Below are 17,078 nucleotides of genomic sequence, written 5' to 3' on the forward strand. Positions count from 1 at the left end.
CCGTGAATTTAGTGCCAAAGGCACACACTGATCTCCAAATGAGCCCCCATGGCGTTCACAAAGATGGACCTGATGTGGGCCCTGCCCCAGGGCACCTGCAGATGAGGGGTAATGACTGAACATCTGAGTGTGTGCCATCAGTCATGGGGAAGGGAAAACAGCGTGGCAGGTCCTCAGTAGGTTAAATCTGGAGTTCCCCTGTGACCCCACCATTCCACTCCACGGGATATACCCTAAAAAACTGAAAACAAGTGCTCAGACAAAACTTGCACACAAATGTTTATAGCAGCACTGTTCACAGTAGCCAAATGATAGAAATAATCTAAATGCCCACCAGTGGATGAATGGGAAAAAAGCAAAATATGATATATCCATAAAATGGAATATTATCTGGCCATAAAAAAGGAATGAAGCACTGACCCATGGTCCAACTTGAATGAAGCGCGAAGACATGTTGAGTGAAAGAATCAAGTCACAAAAGGACATACGTTATGATTCCAGTGATGGGAGATATCCAAAATACACAAATCCATAGCAACAGAAAGCAGAACAATTGTCAGCCGGGGAAGGGAGTAGGGAGTGTCTGCTTAATGGGGACAAGTTTCATTTTGGGGTGATGACAGCGTCCTGGAATTACTGATAATGATTGCACAGTATTTTTGACTATACTATGTGTCACTAAATTGTGTATTTTTAAATGGTTAAAATGGTCAATTTTATGTGTATTTTACCATGCTTTTTTAAAATCATACAGAAGGCCAAGGAGGCAGGGACAGGTCTGAGAGGGCAAAGGAACCTCTGGGTGTGCCACCCAGGGCCCACACGATGGGAGTCTGACTCTCTTATGCAGGTGTTCGCCAAGGCTGCAAGCCAGCCAACCATGGCGACAGCGGGTCTGACAGTTGTGCTGTCTCCAGTGCTGAGTTTGGGAAATTGATTCTCCTCCCAGAACCATTGATCGATCTGGTTTGCAGAAAGCGACTCTGGTCGTCATGCCGCTCTCAGCAATGGGCAGTTTTCCCTCTTCTTCTTCCTTCAGAGCAGAGAGAGGGGACGTCACCAGCCGGGCCCACGCTGACCGAGGCGAGCCGCCTCCCAGGCATTCCCAGCAAAGCCCTCCTGACAGAAACTTTGCTGCAGAGAAATGAGGCAGAGAAACAAAAGTGAGTTGGGAAGGATGGGCGGGCCCCTGCTGCTCCACCTGGCTGGGAGAGGGGGCCTGGAAAGTCACCCCTGCCAGGGCCCATGGGGAATCCAGATTCAGTCTGAAGATGGAGATGCCGGCCTGGGTTCACATCACGTATCAGCAGCTCAGTGACCCGCCCTGGGCCGGTCACATCGCCTCACTGAGCCGCAGTTTCCCCATCTGAAAACTGGGGCTAATGGTGGTATGTTAGTCATGGTTCCCCAGAGAAACAGAACCAGTAGGATTTTTTTTTTTAATTAAGAGTTGTATTTCCAGGACCTAACTCACTTGATTGAAGCTAGCAAGTCTGAATTGGGAGAGCTGGCCAGCAGGCTGGAAACTGTCAAGTAGAAGTCAGTGCTGGCTGCCATCTTGAGACAAAATTCCTTCTTCAGTTTTGTTCTTAAAACTGTCAACAACAACAAAAATTAAAAAAAATTTTAAAGGGGGATTTCCCGGGCAGTCCAGTGGTTAAAATTCTGAGCTTCCACTGCATGGGGCACAGGTTTGATCCTTGGTTGGGGAACTAAAACTAAGATCCCACATGCTGTACAGAATGCCAAAATTTTTTTTAATTAAAAAAAAAAAAAAAAAACTTTTAAGACCTTCAACTGATTAGATGAGGCCCACCCCTGTTATTGCATATAGTTTCCTTTACTTAACATCAACTGATTGTAGATGTTAACCCCATCTACAGAATCCCTTCACAGCAATACTTGTATTAGTGTGTGATTGCATAACTGGGTACTATAGCCCAGCCAAATGGACATATAACACTGACTGTATCAACTCCTAGTCTGCCCTGAGAGTGAATGAAATGAAATGGCGCCTCTGAATGCTTAGCTCAGTGCTCACACAGCTGCTGCTGCTGCTGCTGCCACTTCAGTCGTGTCTGACTCTGTGTGACCCCACAGACGGCAGCCCACCAGGCTGCCCCATTCCTGGGATTCTCCAGGCAAGAACACTGGAGTGGGTTGCCTTTACAGTTAGTGCACTTTTGGTAAAATATGCACTCTTAGGGTCTTTCTAGGACAGTTTCATGATCATTCCATATATCTTTTCTGTTATTCACTTATTTTTTTCATCCCACATATTTATGGAACCACCAGCTGTGTGCCAGGCACTGTTCTAGGGAACAGCTGTGAACAAAATGTTCAACACTCTCTGCCCTCCTGGAGTTTACTTTCGCATGAGGAAGACACAAAAAAGATAAATAAGTAGTGTACTAGGTGATAAAGGTTGTAACAACAGATAAAACAGAAGAGGGAGCAGAAGAGACAGGCTGAAGTTTTCAATAGAGTGTTAGAGGAAGTCTCACTGAGAAGGTGTTCTTGTTCAGTTGCTCAGTTGTGTCCAACTTTTTGCGACCCCATGGACCGCAGCACACCAGGCTTCTCTGTCTTTCACTATCTTGCAGAATTTGCTCAAATTCACATACATTGATTTGGCAGTGCCATCCAACCATCTCACCCTCTGCTGCCCCCTTCTCCTCCTGCCCACCGTCTTTCCCAGCATCAGGGTCTTTTCCAATGAACTGGCTATCGCATCAGGTGGCAAAAGTATTGGAGCTTCAGCTTCAACATCAGTCCTTCTGATGAATATTCAGGGTTGATTTCCTATAGAATAGAGTGAGCAAAGCCCTAAGGAGTTGAGGGAGTCTTGCAGGCATATGGGGCAAGGAACAGTCAGTGCAAACGTCCTGAGGCAGGAACGTGCCTGATGTGTTTGAATGGCAAGGAGGGGAGAGGGCAGGATAAGATCAGCGTAAACAAGGCTCCTTCCCTGGACTCACTGAGCCAGAATAAGGTAAAGCTCAGGCTTCACATAATCCTTCCCCCAAGGTAGTGAGAAGTCCTCTTTCTCTGCTGAGATGCTTGCCTCACACCTGAGTTAGGCCACCGTGGGCTGGCAGGGCTTCCCAAACTCCTGCCACAGACAGGGAAAAAATTGCCTCTCCAGGGGACAATAATAGTAAACAGTGGTATTGGGGGAACTCTGGGGGCTGGGCACCACGCTGAACGTGCCTCATAGTACCCACGGAGGCAGACTCCATCACAACCCCATTTTTATTATTTATTTACTTTTGGCCATGTTGGATGTTTGTTGCTTTGCACTGGCTTTCTCTGCTTGCAGCGAGTGTGGGCTACTCTTCACGGTGGTACTTGGGCTTCTCACTGCAACAAACCCCATTTTATAGATGAGGAAATTGAGGGCCAGAGAGGCAGGGTCACTGGAAGCTTAACTGGGCATCAGCTCTAATGGAGGCCACACTGTCAGCAAAAGAGCAGGGCAGCCAGGTGCCTGCGTGTCATGTCTCAGGACTCATTAAAAAGACCCAGGTGCAGATTACAGGGAGTGGGTGAGGGTATAGGAAGCCAGGAGGGGCTGGTCCACACGCCAGGTGTTTTCACAGGGGCCTTCAAGAAGTACAGATCACTTTGGCAGCCAGACTGGGGGAAGCCGAGGAGAAGATCAAGGTCCTACATTCAGGTATGTATCTGGCACGTGTCCCCTGCCCTCACATCACCCCGGCCAGTCAGTCCAGGAGGTCCAGTGGGAAGAGGAGGGGGCAATGAGACTAAGAAGACTCAGAGGGCAAGAAAGGCGTTTGGGAAGGGAGAGGAAAGACCTGCATGACCCCATGGGGACTGGAGCTCCAATTCCAGGGGTCATACTACTATGGAGAGAGGGTTTAAGACAGAATTAAATCAGGGGCGGCAAATGCAGTGCCCACTGGGGCTGGACAAGCACCCAAGCCAGCTGGATCAGAGAGTACAGTAGGGAGGAGGGGAGGGGTCTGGGTCAAACTGGAGAACCCAGGCCTCATCTAAAGAGGTGGCCCCTGCTGAGTCTCAGCCAGGCACTGCCCAGTACAGCCAGTCCCTTCCGCTCTCCTCAAGAAATCAGAAATCTGGAATTCTGTGAGAAATCCTTATTTATCATGCATGTACCTATTGACTTTGTTGTTCATCCTTGTCCCCCTCACTTCCAGGCAGGACCTCAGGGTGGGTGAGCTCATGGAAGGATGGCCCCACCTAGGTCCTGGAGTGACCTCAACGTGTTAGGGGCTCATACCCCGGGTTCTGGGACCAGCCACCCCCTCCACTTACCTGGGTCCCCTGAGCTTCATGGACTCCCAGAGAATGATGTCATCTGCCCTCCCTTCCCTGGCCACTCCACAGCCCTCCCACCAGCTTGAAGCCCTTCTAGGAGCAGGAAACTCACTAACTGCTGTCGCCAGTTCCCAGAGGAAAATCTTTGCTCACTACCCCAAGCCTCATTCTGCCTTCTGGGCTCTACAGAAGGGGAGAGAGTTCCACCTCCCTGGGGACGGAGGACCTCACCCTGGCGCTCTAATTTTTCTCAGCGTTAAAGGCCACGCAGACAGAGCTGCTGGAGCTGCGGCGGAAATACGACGAGGAGGCAGCATCCAAGTAAGTGAGCGCCTCGCTGAGGTGCGCCTCCTCCCTCTGACCCTCCCAGACCTGCCTCCTCTTTCTGACTCTCCTCCCTCTGATTCTGCCTGAGGCGCTCATTTCACACCCTGTGTTCCACACTCGCACACAGCTGTTCCCCAGCCGTTCGTGGTGCCATCCACGCACCACACACTATAAAGGACACTGTGGGTTGCCAGCTCAGCCCGCTCGACTGCTCAGAGGCTTCTTGTCCCATCCTCCCGGCGCTGTCCCCACTCCCCAACTTCACAATCCAACCCCCAGGGCCAAGCGTCATCTTCAGTTATTCTGTACTAGATATCACTTAATCCTCAAACACAAATATTTAGCACCTACTGTTTACCCACTGCCATGCTGGGTCCCTGGAGGAAACATCAGAACATGGCCCTGTCCTCAGTCAAGGAGAAGAGACAGATACTAGCTGATGTACAGGAATAAATTCTTTCACGTGCAGACACTGCTGAGCACTTACTGTTTGCCTGACACTGTTGGGGGCACATAGTAAATGCGATGAAGGGAAAAACTGGGAGAGCAGCAAGAGAGAATGACAGGGAGAGGTGGGTCCTGCTATCCAGGGTAGTCAGGGAGGACTTCTCTAAGGAGATGACCTTCAGAGCGAGACCTCAAAAACAAGAAGGTGATGGCCACATGAAGAAAGCTGGGCAAGGTACTCTGGGCAGTGGGAAAGCTTGTGCAAAAAAAGGCCTTGAAGCAGAACATGCATGAATCACGAGTGTGACTTTTAGTCACCACATGTTCCCCGCAGACCACCCCCTACCCCACACTAGACAGAGGGGCAGCCGAGGTGGATAAGGCCTGTCCTGATCCTCTGCTGCTGCTGCTAAGTCGCTTCAGTCGTGTCCGACTCTGTGCGACCCCATAGACGGCAGCCCATCAGGCTCCCCTGTCTCTGGGATTCTCCAGGCAAGAAGACTGGAGTGGGTTGCCATTTCCTTCTCCAATGCATGAAAGTGAAAAGTGAAAGTGAAGTTGCTCAGTCATGTTCGACTCCTAGCGACCCCATGGACTGCAGCCCACCAGGCCCCTCCATCCATGGGATTTTCCAGGCAAGAGTACTGGAGTGGGGTGCCATTGCCTTCTCCCCTGATCCTCTAGGCCCTGCCAACCCAGAGGTGTGGGGAGGCAGCAAAATAAATGAGGGGAGTTGAGGGAGGCCTCCTAGGAGAACAGTGCAGCTGGGTTTACAGCTCAGGACCTGGGGACTTCCCTGGTGGTCCATCGGTTAAGACTTCACCTCTCAGTGCAGGGTTGTGGGTTCAATCCCTGGTCAGGGAGCTTATATTCCACATGGCCCACCGTCAAAAAACAATATAAAACAGAAGCAGCGTTGTAACAAATTCAACAAAGACTTTAAAAACGGTCCACATCAAAAAAAAGTCTTAAATAAACAGAAATAAAGCTCAAGCCCTGTCCTCTTGAGGAAGGCCTCAACAGAACCAAAGGCTGGAGGTGTAATTCGGTGACGGCATCAGAGGGTGGACCCCCGGTGGGGGATGAGGGGTCAGGCTGCCTGGAAGGGGCCCAGTGCTAAGGCCCCATTTTCATTTCCCCGCAGCCTGACCTCTTCAGTAGGAAGGATGGAAGGCAGCCTCTTCACAGCCTCCATCGCAAGACCCTTGGGTTGGCAGGGGTTGGGGAGTTTCAGGAAGGGCAGGGGCCCTGGCACCTGCCAGAATCGCTTCCTCAGGGCCTCATCTTTCTGTCTCAGGGCAGATGAAGTCGGCCTGATCATGACCAACCTGGAGAAAGCTAATCAGGTGAGGAGACGTTTGCCGTTTGCCGGGGCTCACCGACCCAGGGTGGGGGGAATCCCAGGCTGGGCGGAGCGGAGGGAGCTGAGCTCAGTCAGTATTCACTGAACCACATCCCGTGCTGAGCGCTGGGGCTAGGAGATGTCAGGGGCACCCGGCCCCTGAGTTCCCAGACAGACAGAACGCTCAGAAATAGGGTGATGCAGGCAGCAGTGGTTGAGGAAGGGGCACCTGACCCAGACAGGTGAAGACATCCCAGAGAAAGGGTCATTGAACTGAGACCTGATGAGTAACTGGAGCCTGCAGAGGGATGGATTCCAGGCACAGGATGGCCCTGGCAAAGGCCAAGAAGCAGCCTGCAGAGCACAACGAGCGCCTTTCCCCGTGGAAGAAAGGGAGAGCAGGGACCAGGAGTCCAAGCCCGTCCCCAGGCTAAGCTGGGACACGGGTCTCTCCCAGCCGGACTAAGTGAGGAGCCGTGTTCCGCAGAGCCAGGGGCAGTGACAAGGGACAAGCCTGGGGCTGCGTGGGCCCCAACCTTCCCTGGGGCTCCCACATCCTCATCCCAGCCCGAATCCCTGGAAGTCCTTCAGCGTCTCTGAGTCTCAGTTTTCGCATTTATAAATGGGGTTCCCACATCCGACCTCCCTCTGGCTTCAGATGCGTTGCCATCTGGGGGGCTGGGTTGGGCGGGACTTTGAAAGGAGGTAGGATCTGGCCATGAGGGTTCAGTCTGGAGTCCCACAGGCCCACCACACCTCTTCCTCAGTGCCCTGCGACTCAAGCAGCCAGGGCCGTGGCCAGGAGGGGTCAGCAGTGTGACAGGGCAGGCGGTCATCTCCCTGGGGGTGGTGGAGGGAGGCCTCCTAGAAGGGGCACTTTGAGCTGGGTTCTAAAGCCCAGGCGCTGCCCTCCCGAGGAATGGAAGAGGGCACAGCAGAGGCAAAGGTCCAGATGCAGGGCTGTGGGGGCCCAAGGACGGGGTGCTCCCTCCTAGAGGAAAGTTGGGCAAGAATAACATTTTTTAGATTGATTTTTTAAGTAGGTAATCCATTTACTTAGTTCAAAACTGAAAAAGCTCCATGAGGGCATAGTCCGGAAACTCCATCTCCCCTCCCTGAACTCGCCCCCAGACCCCCTCTCTTCAGCAGCCTCCGTTACCATGTCTGGGGTCTCCTCCCAGAGAGGCATTCACAAGCCCATGAATATCTGCTTTTACCCCTTTTTAAACAGAAACAACAGTTACTAAGTGCACCCTTCTGAACCTTGCTTTTTCTGTGTACGTATCTTAGAGCTTGTTTCGGATCCGAGTATAAGGCAGTTCCTCCAGTTGGACAGCTGTGTCATGTTATACTACACGGACGCGTCATCAACTAACCCAGGGGAAGGCAAACTTTCTGTAAAAGACCTGAGAGTATATTTCAGCCTTGCAAGTCACTGTCAAAACTATTCAAAACTTTGCTGTGGTAGAGTGACAGCATAGACAATGTGGAAGGGAATGGGCGTGGCTGTGTTCCAATAAAACTTTATTTACATAAACAGGCAGCAGGCTGCATTTTGCCAACTTCTGATCTAACTCATACCCTTTTGGTGGTATTTCCAGTACTTTAACCATCATCCTTAATACTGCAGGGAATAACCTTGTACAGATATCATTTCATACATACCCAAGCCGCTACACAGGGCAGGTTCCTAGAAGTGGAACTGTTGGGTGAAAGAGCCGGGTGCTTATAATTTGGCAGATGTGGCCAGACTGCCTTCCATGGGTTAACCAGTTTACACCCCCTTCAGCAAGATGAGAGAGCCTGTGTTCTCATAGCCTCACCAGCACCATGTGGCATCCAACTTTTGGATTTCTGCCAAACAGGCTTAAGAAGAGAGATCTTAGAGTAGTCTGAATAGGAAGCATTTTTGATAATGTTTCTTTTTTCTGAGTATAAAACAAAACCTGCGCATTATAGAGTATTGAGAAAAAAGGACATGTTACCGTGTTAGTCTTTAATATCTGTATTTATTAATACTATCTTAAATGTGAGCAAGAGGATTCTGGAGCAGGTCATTATTACTTGCATGGTAAAAACCATGCCAGTTTTCCCCAGCTGTTCCCCTGGGGTGATGAGTCGAGACCCAGATATCCTGCATGTACTGGGGTTTGTGCTGTAGGCAAGGAACCCCCCCCTAAATATGAATCTGGGTGGTTGTATAGGAGAGGGACCTTCTGAGAAAGGGAGAGAAATCTGCTCTCAAGTATCCTGATGAACAGAAGGGCGAGTATCCTGGGTTTCTAGCCTTGGGAATGTAAATACTTCTCTCCAGGGGAAGATAAGACTAGTCATCTTTACAACCCAGAGGATGTCTTCATGGTCTGCGTCTCGTGCCCCCTTGAAATGTCAACAGGCATCTCCAAGGAGGTGAATCTTTGGAGTTCTCACTAGCTGATCAGTCATGTATTGATATTTACAAGGCTTGTCTTTTAGCCCAGATCTCGGGTCTCAGTCCCATTTACTCAGAAAGCCCTAACTGTGTGGAAACATAAAAATGTTTTCTCTACGATCCCACACACATCCAAATCCTTTCCCCAAACAAAGCTGACTCCTAACTAGAACTATTTTTGAAACAAGGCAGGATACCATAAATAAACAAATCATTTTAAAGATAAATCAACAAAACATGTGCATAAATGTGTGTGAGTCTCTGTGCACATATAGTGGGCACAGCATACTGATTGCTGCCATCAGTGTATAAGTTAAACTTAATCACTTGACCTGCGTCACCAGCTGGGGGTCCAAACACAGCTGTAGCTCTTTTCATTTTAATAGCACTTCAAGATCCCATCCACCCTGTTGTTGTTAGTAAAGGAATCCAGTTACTGACATATTTGTATGTGTCAGGCATCAGGGTGGGATACCTAATGAATCATATTTTACCACATCACTTACTTGCAGAACAGACTTATGAGGAAGTTGCTCTTATCATCCCCATTTTGCAGACAGGGAAACTGAGGCCAAGGATATGAAATTTCTCACCCAAGGTCACACAACCAGAAAGAGACAAAGTACAGATGTCTTTCCAGGCCACAAGTCCACATTGTTAACATTTGAAAGCTTCCTTCCAGGCTTTTTTCTTATAAATTTTTGAAAAGTTAAGATTCAGTTTAGTCAGCTGTGGCATACTGAGTTTTAGATGAATTTCAGTGCTCCTCCGCAGTAGTTGTATTTCATGGCCTCCATTTCACAGAAGGAAAACTGAGACCCAGAGAGGGGAAGTAACTTGCCCAGGGACCTGCAACAGCTTGTGGGCTTTGGAGCCAACCTCTGCAGACAACATATGGCACAGGAGCTGGGGACAAGCTGTGGCCTTTTGACTAGCCAAGCCTGAAGTTTACTTGGTAGACAGAAGTGGCCTGGGAACATGCAAAAACTTGCCAGACTCATCAAGACAGCACCTCCCTTCCTGCCCTAGTGGAGTGGGAACGTTCTAGCTCCACCTGGAGTCCCAAACACACCAGGGGAACCCAGAGCCAACTCAGGGGCCCAGGACTCAGAAAGAGGACCCCAGGTCCTCAGACCTGCCTTCCCAGCTGTCTGAGACGGTGCAGGGGAACAGTGGAGGGCCAGGGTGGGATCCAGTGTGGCCCCCTCACCTCTTAACCACACCTGCCCCAATTTCCTCCCCAGCGAGCCGAGGCTGCCCAGCGGGAGGTGGAAAGTCTTCGGGAACAACTCGCCTCTGTCAACAGCTCCATCCGCCTGGCCTGCTGCTCTCCTCAGGGACCCAGTGGGGTAAGGATGGTGGCAGAGCCAGAGGGAGAAGTTGGGAAAGGCCGTGTTTGTGGATTGGAATATGTGGGTGACATTTTGTGGGTGGACTGTGTGCATCTTCATGAAATTGTGCACATGAATGTGTCTGGGCCTCTGTGCATACAGTGGGCATAACATCTTTATTACCAAAGTCAGTGTGTAGTTAAGTATAATTATCAATGCTATGATTTGCTTCGCCTGCTGAGGGTCAAACACAGCCACAGCTCTTTTTTTCAAGCTCAAGCTTCGTATAGCTTGAGTCCATATACTTTGGAGTTTAGTCAGGTCAGAGAGGATCATTCGTATGCCAGAGGCCCAGCTGGAGCAGGGTAGGTTGATCAGTAGAGCAGCCGTGCAGTTTTGATGGCTGCCACCAGGTGTCGGTGTTGACCCCCTGGTCTCGACCGGCTTGGTGGATGTGTAGGGCCACATACCAAGATCTGAGGTGGACACTCATATCAGGGTGATTCTGACAAGTTACAACCAGCCACATGTTACAAAGAATCAGTCTATTGTCATCAACCCTGAGATTCCTGTGTTAAGCCAGTTAGGGCATCTTTCTCATTCCTCTTAAGTTGGTGCCCCTTTAAGGTCCTGGGGACATTTCCTGCCAAGGGATTTTAATCAACACCACCCCCACCTACCCTTCTGTCATATAAGAGTCTTCATTGTTCCTCTCCCAGAAAGCCTGACTTCCTTATGTAAATTGGTCCTCCTTCTTTCCAGATTCCTGCTTATCAAGGAATAAGATTCATGTTGTTGATGTTGTTGAATCACCAAATTGTGTCTGATTCTTTGTGACCCATGGTCTGCAGCACACCTGACTTCCCTGTGCCTCACCATCTCCCAGAGTTTGCCCAGGTTCATGTCCACAGAATCGGTGATGCCATCCAACCATCTCATCCTCTGTGGCCCCCTTCTCCTCCTCCCTCAATCCTTCCCAGCATCAGGGACTTTTCCAATGAGTTGGCTCTTCACATCAAGTGGCCAAACTATTGGAGCTTCAGCATCAATCCTTCCAATGAGTATTCAGGGTTGATTTCCTTTAGGATTGACTGGTTTGATCTCCTTGCAGTCCAAGGAACTTTCGAGAGTCTTCTCCAGCACCACATTTCAAAAGCATCAATTCTTCAGCGTTCAGCCTTCTTTATGGTCCAGCTCATGCAATTCACGATTGCTACCATAATAACAGGTCTGCTTCGGGGTGATTTGCCGTCTCCATCCATGAACCTGAAGAGGCCACAGAATTTTCATTTCACCTGACACCCTGATACACAGACCTGTGTGTCTGTATATTTCTATTTAAGTATTTGAATGCGTCTCTCTGAACGTGTGTTACTGTGTATGTGTGTGTGTGACCTCTGGGCAAATAACTGTATCCTTAATCTAACGGGGCCTAGTTTCCTCATCTGTACAAATAAGATCTGCTTTATGGGGTTATTGAGAGGATTACCTGGTGTTTGGTTTATAATCTATGCTCAGTAAACATTCAATGTGATGTTATTATTAGTAGTGTGTTTGGGGCATGTCCAGGGTGTTTTTGCCCGTGAGAGCATGTGGCGTCTGAGCACATACATGTCTCTATGTGTGATGATGATGTGTCTCCTGTGTATCTCTGTGTGTGTGTGCTTGTCCACACAAGTACCCCCGCCGGTACATGTGTCAGTGTGTGCTGTGTCCATAGGGGTGTCCATCTGTCCCCGTGTCCCAGGAGACTGTGTGTATGTTATCAGCATGCTTGATGTCTGCACGACCCAGAGAGTGAAGTCCAGAGAGACTGAGAGTGCGAGAGAGCTCATGAGGATGCCTCAGAGAGAATTTGCCAGTGGTTCTTAATTAACCCCCGTGGAACCCAGCAAATGCCTGTGCTAATCAACCACAGGAAACTTTGCTGGTTTGGGGGGGTGAGCTTTTCTGAGCACAACAGTGGCGCTCGATGCTAATTAATTTAATGTGTTAATGGCATCCGCTTCCTGTTTTAATTGGCATTTATCTCCATGGAAGAATAGCTGGGGTTGGTAGTGGTCGGTTGTTGTTTTTTTTCCCCCTTTGTAATGCTGCTTAGATTCGTTTGTAACTGAGCTCAAGGACAGCCTGACTTCAGGTCCTCTCAAACAGAAACCTCTTTATCTTCATCCAGGGCCATTTCCTAAAACCTAAAGAGGCCATGGGGCCTGGTGGCAAATTAGGGTGAGGAAGGAACCACCCTAATGTGACTCGTGGGTGCAAGGTCTCAGGTCTAATCCTGTGGTTCCCCTGGGATGGGAACGTCCCCCGCTGGGGTGGGACCTGGGCCTGATTTAGAAACCCAAACCTTTTTCTGTGCTGTTCTGCGGCCAGGAACACCCTATCACTACCAATTCCTCATCCAAGTGACTACTTCTGTTTTTTATTCCTTTTTAACAAATGTTTTATTGAAGTATAACATCCACAAGGGAAAATGTGCATAAGTGTACAGCATTTGGAATTTTTCAAAGTGAACACACCCCTTAACCAGCATCCAGATCAACAAGTAAAACATTTCGGCACCTGGAAGCCTCCCTTGTGCCCCCATCCAGGTGCCACTCCCCCGGGGGAGCCCCTCTCCAGACTTCTAACAGCGCACATGAGTTTTGCCTGTTTTGAAACCTGATATTTTTTTTCTTAGGAAATCTTCTTTCTTGTTTAATTTTTAAATTATGAAAGTATGATAACATTAACAGGAGACTTGGAAAATACAGAACAAAGTTACAGATAGCTCCACATATATATTACAGTTTTTTTTAAGTAGATAAATTAAGATTTTTAGTTAGAGTTTCAATATCAAACTCTCAAATATTGATAGAATGAAAGCAGAAAGTGGAAGCATACAGTAGACCTGAAAAGCACTGTGAACCAATACAACATACTCAAGATTTATACAGTTTTCACACAACAGCAGGATACAAATTCTATTCAAGTTCCTATAGACTATAAACCAAGAGACACAGGAAAATATCCAGGGACATAAAGTGCAAAAATTCCATCATCTAAAGGTATTGAAATCATACAGAGTCTGTTCTCTTATCACTGTGGCATTATGTTAGAAATCAATATCAAAAGGTATTTGAAAATAACCCTCATATTTTCAAGTGCAATGTGACATTTACCAAGAGAGATCTTTGACTTAGCCATTGAAAGCCTCAGTAAAGTTAAAAGACTGAAAAAACACAGAGGGTGATGGCAGAGAAGAAAGCATTTAAATGAGAAATGGGTATCAAAATGAGAAATTAATATCAAAGATTTTTTTAAAAGCTCTGTGTATTTAGAAATTAAAATGTCCACTTTTAAATGATAGGTGTTGATAACTGATCTTAATAGAATCACACACACACTTCGGTGTCTGGCTTCTTTGGGTCTATGTTATAGCTGGGAGAGTTATCCATGCTGTGTTACAATAGATTATTCATTTCTGTTGCTGTCGAGTGTTCCATTGTCTGAGTGTTCCACAGCCTGTCCATCCATGTTCTGGGGGTTTCTGGTTTGGTGCTGTGTCAGAGAAGGCTGCTGTGAACATGCGTGTCCTCTGTCTTCGTGCACAAGTCCCTGCGTTTCTCCTGCATATATTCCAGTGACTGAGAGCACCGAGATTTAGGGCACCATATGTTCACCTTTAGTAGATTTGTTGTTCAGGTGCCCAGTCGTGTCTGACTCTTTGCAACCCCTTGTGCTGCACCACGCCAGGCCTCCCTGTCCCTCACCGTCTCCCAAAGTTTGCCCAAGTTCATGTCCATTGCTTCAGTGATGCTATCCAGCTATCTCATCCTCTGATGTCCTCTTCTCCTTCTGTCCTCAATCTTTCCCAGCATCAGGAATTTTTTCAATGAGTCAGCTGTTTGCTTCAGATGACCAAACTACTGGAGTTTCAGCTTCAGCATCAGTCCTTCCAACGAGTATTCAGGGTCGCTTTCCCTTAAGATTGACTGGCTTGATCTCCTTGCAGTCCAGGGAGCTCTCTGGAGTCTTCTCCAGCGCCACAGTTCGAAGGCATCAATTCTTCAGCGCTCTGCCTTTCTTACGATCCAGCTGTCACAACTGTACGTGCCCACTGGGAGGACCGCAGCCTTCACTATACGGACCTTTGTCGGCGGAGTGATGTCTCTGCTTTTCAACGCACTATCTAGGCTTGTCATAGCTTTCCTGCCAAGAAGCGAACGTCTTCTGATTGCATGGCTGCAGTCACCATCCGCAGTGATTTTAGAGCCCAAGAAAAGGAAATCGGTCACTATTTGCACCCTTTCCCCTTCTATTTGCCATGAAGTAATGGGACCAGATGCCATGATCTTAGTCTTTTTAATATTCAGTTTTAAGCCAGCTATTTCTCTCTCTTCCTTCACCCTCAACAAGGGGCTTAGTTCCTCTTTGCTTTCTGTCATTAGAGTGGTATCATCTGCATATATGAGGTTGTTGATGTTTCTCCCATCTCTCTGGATTCCAGCTTCTAACTCATCCAGCCCGACATTTCTCATGATCTGCTCAGCATATAGATTAAACAAACAGGGTGACAGCAGACAGCCCTGTCGTACTCCTTTCTTGATCTTGAACCAATCAGTTTTTCCATACAGGGTTCTAACTGTTGCTTCTTGACCCGCATACAGGTTTCTCAGGAGACAGATAAGGTAATCTGGTATTCCCATCTCTTTAAGAGCGTTCCACATTTTATTATGAGCCACACAGTCAACGGCTTTGGCATAGTTGATGAAACAGAGTTGGATGTTTCTCTGGAACTCCCTAGCTTTCTCTGTGATCCAGCGCATGTTGGCAATTTGATCTCTGGTTCCTCTTCCTTTTCGAAACCCAGCTTGGACATCTGGAAGTTCTTGGTTCGCATAATGCTGAATCCTAGCATGCAAGATTTTAAGCATGACCTTACTAGCATGGGAGATGAGTGCAGTTGTCCAGTGGTTAGCACATTCTTTAGTGCTACCCTTCTTGGGAATTGGGATGAGGACTGACCTTCTCCAGTCCTGTGGCCATGGCTGGGTCTTCCAGATTTGCTGACATACTGAATGCAGCACCTTAATAGGTGTTTAGTAGATGCTGCCAAGCAGTCTTCCAGATCACTAACTTGTTCTTGAACTTCATTGCTGCTTAGACATACCTTCCTCCAAAGCACTTCCTCTGAGCAGTCCTTCTTCCTCCTAATTTCATTTCAAGAAGAGAGGGACAGACATACAGGCACGTGGGACCAGCTGAGCAAAGGCTCAGAAGTGGGAAGGGCCTGATTTGGGGTGGGGGGGACTGAATCACTCTAGGGGAGCACAGCAGTCCTGCAGCCCCCTGCCCCACCCCTCCTGGCCCCTCCAAGCCCCTCTTTGTGCCCAGGATAAGGTGAACTTCGCGCTGTGCTCGGGCCCTCGGCTGGAGGCTGCCCTGGCCTCCAAGGACCGGGAGATCCTGCGGCTGCTGAAGGATGTGCAGCATCTCCAGAGCTCCCTGCAGGAGCTGGAGGAGACCTCCGCCCACCAGATTGCGGACCTGGAGCGGCAGCTCACCGCCAAGTCCGAGGCCATCGAGGTAGGTCTCGCAGGAGGAGGCGGGCAGATGGGAGATGGGGTGGGCATCCCCCAGAAGAAGGACGTGGACCAGCCTCCCCCATCTGTGTTTGTTCTTCTAGAAGCTAGAAGAGAAGCTCCAGGCACAGTCTGACTATGAAGAAATTAAAACAGAGCTGAGGTATTGTGTCAGGTGGAGCCCCTCACACCGCCAGGCCCTCTTCCCTGGCAGGAGGCTGCCTGGGAAGATTGCCAGGGGCCCTCAGCAAAGCTCATCACCTTCCTCCCTCCCACCAGATCCCGCTTTGTGGTACCCTGTCTCCTGTCCACTGGCACCCTGGCTATCATGCCCAGTGCTTTGTCATCAAGAGCTGCCCGTGGGGAAACAGCCTTGTTGGTGCTGTTGCAGGGCAGGGTGGGGGTGAAGCAGGGGGAGGAGTGAAAGTGGAAATTAGTCGCACAGTTGTGTCCAACTCTTCGAAACCCCATGGACTATATAGCCCACCAGGCTCCTCTGTCCATGGGATTCTCCAAGCAAGAATACTGGAGTGGGTTGCCATCTCCTTCTCCAGGGGATCTTCCCGACCCAGGGATAGAACCCTGTTCTCCTGCATTGCAGGCGGATTCTTTACCAGCTGAGCCACTGTGGGGCAGGGGGTGATTCCTTAATCAGACCAGCTCAAGCTGCACCTCTCCAAGGGGAGCAGACCATTTCACAAGCCGCTGCTTCGGGCCTGTTGTCCACTGAGTCCCATGTTGTGTGAGACCCAGGGGTGGGGTGGGTGCTCTTCGGGAAGAGGAGCAGGTGGTATACCTCTCACAAGGCCTCCCCCTGGCCTGAGGACCCGGCTGGCCTCACACACTGTCTGCACTTTCTCTGGCAGCATCCTGAAAGCCATGAAGCTGGCTTCCAACACCTGCAGCCTCCCCCAGGTGAGGGTCCCCACCAGCGTCCCTACCGGGCAGGCTGCCCTCAAGAGCTCTGCAGCAGCCATGCCCTCTCAGCCCTGCTTCTTGTCTCCTCAGGGCATGGCCAAGCCCGAAGACTCACTGCTCCTGGCAAAGGAGGCCTTCTTCCCTGCGCAGAAATTCCTTCTGGAAAAGCCTGGTCTTTTGGCCAGCCCTGGTAGGGGAGGCGGGATGCTCTCGGGGCTGAGGGGCTGGGGTGGGAGCTGTCTGTGGGTCTCCAGCCTCCTCCACACCCTCAGACCACTGCCTTTAACACAAAGGGCAGGAAGATGATGGGTAAAAGGCGGGCATGTTGATTGAGCGCCTGCTGCCTACCTGGGGCTGAGCTGGTGGCCGTCCACGGCTAAGCCAGCGGGCGACTGTCCCCTAAGGTGGGACACATG

General features: G+C 49.5%; 1 protein-coding gene across 1 annotated transcript in view; it reads left to right on the forward strand.

The window, feature by feature from the left end:
- The window catches only part of CUX2 (cut like homeobox 2), a 278,643-nt gene that overhangs the window by 242,711 nt on the left and 18,854 nt on the right, over nt 1–17,078 (forward strand). The window contains exons 6-14 of the mRNA XM_055549878.1: nt 1,040–1,163; nt 3,600–3,676; nt 4,554–4,620; nt 6,371–6,419; nt 10,091–10,195; nt 15,557–15,748; nt 15,849–15,907; nt 16,611–16,659; nt 16,753–16,852. Of these exons, the coding sequence (XP_055405853.1) occupies nt 1,040–1,163; nt 3,600–3,676; nt 4,554–4,620; nt 6,371–6,419; nt 10,091–10,195; nt 15,557–15,748; nt 15,849–15,907; nt 16,611–16,659; nt 16,753–16,852 (822 nt within the window). The remainder of the gene's footprint in view (nt 1–1,039; nt 1,164–3,599; nt 3,677–4,553; nt 4,621–6,370; nt 6,420–10,090; nt 10,196–15,556; nt 15,749–15,848; nt 15,908–16,610; nt 16,660–16,752; nt 16,853–17,078) is intronic.

Source organism: Bubalus kerabau, chromosome 16, assembly GCF_029407905.1.
Source record: "Bubalus kerabau isolate K-KA32 ecotype Philippines breed swamp buffalo chromosome 16, PCC_UOA_SB_1v2, whole genome shotgun sequence".
Classification (NCBI taxonomy): Eukaryota; Metazoa; Chordata; class Mammalia; order Artiodactyla; family Bovidae; genus Bubalus; species Bubalus kerabau.